Below are 1,417 nucleotides of genomic sequence, written 5' to 3'. Positions count from 1 at the left end.
AGTAATAGCAACGAGATTCCCTTTTATCACAATGGGAGATTTTAGCATCGTTGAATAGGCCCCTTAGCATAGTATAATTTTGTATTTCTTGGTAAAATGCCTAGAAAAAATAAAAAATCATGGTTGGGAAGGTTATAGCAGCAGCCATTACCGTCTGAGCAGTTTTTGGATATCAAATAGACCTCTTATCTGCTTCTTCTGCTCCGTACCAAGAATAGTAAAAGATATTGTATATCGTAAATCATAATAAGTAAAAGTTGGGTGAATGCATTTCTTGGTGCCGGCATAAATTACATCTCACATTTCATAAACGATCATGTCATCATCAAAATTAGACAAAAAGCTTCAAAGCTAGATAACGATCGGCCTTGTTATCATCATGGCGTTACCACTAGTTTGTTTGCCATTCAGCAAAGCATTCAGTTTGAGCAGCTTGCCCACCTCCATTCACTCACCATATAAAGATCATTTCACCAATTTATTAATTTCATAAACTTAAGGTTAACGATCGAATCAAAACTCGCTCGTTTATGTATACCATCTATCACCTGTCATAATTCAATCCAGCAAATCAGTAAATGCAGGCAAGGCAAAGGGGATGAGAATGAAACAGTTGGGTATCAGTAGATTTACCTGATCGGGTTTTGGGAGACGCTAGACGAAACTCAAACTCGATCTTCTTATTCCAACAGCTAATTCTCCTTTTTATGGTGTTAAATATTGTAGAGTAAGAGTATGGTTTCACCTCAGCTTGATTTACGGGTGCCTGACACTTTCCTTTAGCTTCGACCAGTTTATCTTCACAGCACATTTTGAGCATATATACACAGGTCCACACCTATAAAGTGTACAAGAATTTAGAATTTGAACAAGCTGCATCGAAACTGTTTTCAAGTACAAATAGTGATTCCGTATTTTACCTAGTGGGTGAGGAGTCAAAACTACTGTCACAACATAGGGGGCAAGCCTCTTCCTTGCCAGCTTTCCATTTAGATTCATCTGTTTGCAAACGATCGTCCTCTGAAATTGTTTCATAATAAGGAAGGTCTGTGTGGAATGTAAATACAAATATAATGATATCATATGTTGCACAATAACAACTGTGTAAGTAGGTAAGACGGACCTGAAGTAGATGATCGATTTAGAGCTGCCGAAACCTCTTGTTGCACTGAGCGTTGCAACTCAAGTTGCACATTCATGCATGTCTCAACCATTGTCTGCATGTTATTCATCCGTTCTTGAAGCCTAGCCATATCAATACATAGGCCATTGATCATCTCCCATTCCTGATACATATCAACCCACAGACTTGGTTCAGACTAATACAAGAAAATTCTCAACAGTTTGTGCGAAAAATAATCCTCCCATATGGATATATTTGCATAATTTAACAGCCTATAGGCTATAGCTTATGTGA

At 37.8% G+C, this 1,417-nt stretch overlaps 1 protein-coding gene across 2 annotated transcripts in view; it reads right to left on the bottom strand.

Moving 5' to 3' along the window:
* Positions 1–215: 215 nt before the first annotated feature.
* The window catches only part of LOC112521474, a 7,760-nt gene continuing 6,558 nt past the window's right edge, over positions 216–1,417 (bottom strand). For both annotated transcript variants that reach the window (XM_025130358.1, XM_025130359.1), the window contains exons 6-9: positions 1,124–1,286; positions 921–1,020; positions 634–838; positions 216–548 (exon numbers count right to left, since the gene is read on the bottom strand). In XM_025130358.1, coding sequence (XP_024986126.1) covers positions 757–838; positions 921–1,020; positions 1,124–1,286 — 345 coding nt within the window. In that variant the 3' untranslated portion in view covers positions 216–548; positions 634–756. The remainder of the gene's footprint in view (positions 549–633; positions 839–920; positions 1,021–1,123; positions 1,287–1,417) is intronic.

The sequence above is a fragment of the Cynara cardunculus genome (assembly GCF_001531365.2).
Source record: "Cynara cardunculus var. scolymus isolate 2C chromosome LG 11, CcrdV1, whole genome shotgun sequence".
NCBI classification, from domain to species: domain Eukaryota; kingdom Viridiplantae; phylum Streptophyta; class Magnoliopsida; order Asterales; family Asteraceae; genus Cynara; species Cynara cardunculus.
Note: the sequence above shows the minus strand (reverse complement) of the source record. Positions and strands in the feature narration are given on the sequence as shown.